Here is a 502-nt window from a genome sequence, read left to right as displayed (position 1 = left end):
CTCCGCCTCCTCCTCGGCGGCGGCGGCGTCCTCCAAGAGCAAGAAGGCCAGCTCGGGGCTGCGGCGTCCCGAGAAGCCCCCCTACTCCTACATCGCCCTCATCGTCATGGCCATCCAGAGCTCGCCCTCCAAGCGCTTGACCCTCAGCGAGATCTACCAGTTCCTGCAGGCCCGCTTCCCCTTCTTCCGCGGCTCCTACCAAGGCTGGAAGAACTCCGTGCGCCACAACCTCTCCCTCAACGAGTGCTTCATCAAGCTGCCCAAGGGCCTGGGCCGCCCGGGCAAGGGCCACTACTGGACCATCGATCCGGCCAGCGAGTTCATGTTCGAGGAGGGCTCCTTCCGACGGCGGCCCCGCGGCTTCAGGAGGAAATGCCAAGCGCTGAAGCCCATGTACCGCATGATGAACGGGCTGGGCTTCGGTGCCTCCATCCTCCCGCAGGGCTTCGACTTCCAGGCGCCCCCCGCCTCCCTCGCCTGCCACTCCAACGGCTAAAAACCC

General features: G+C 66.1%; 1 protein-coding gene across 1 annotated transcript in view; it reads left to right on the top strand.

Moving 5' to 3' along the window:
- Window position 1: 1 nt before the first annotated feature.
- FOXF2 (forkhead box F2) overlaps window positions 2–502 on the top strand; it is a gene marked incomplete at its 5' end in the record, with an annotated part of 4,931 nt that continues 4,430 nt past the window's right edge. Inside the window, one exon of the mRNA XM_010000968.1 lies at window positions 2–491. Within this exon, the coding sequence (XP_009999270.1) occupies window positions 2–491 (490 nt within the window). The remainder of the gene's footprint in view (window positions 492–502) is intronic.

This window comes from Chaetura pelagica, unplaced genomic scaffold (assembly GCF_000747805.2).
Source record: "Chaetura pelagica isolate M959 unplaced genomic scaffold, ChaPel_1.0 scaffold104, whole genome shotgun sequence".
In the NCBI taxonomy this organism is placed as follows: domain Eukaryota; kingdom Metazoa; phylum Chordata; class Aves; order Apodiformes; family Apodidae; genus Chaetura; species Chaetura pelagica.
The sequence above is the reverse complement of the archived record's forward strand: the minus strand, read 5'-3'. Positions and strand labels throughout refer to the sequence as shown.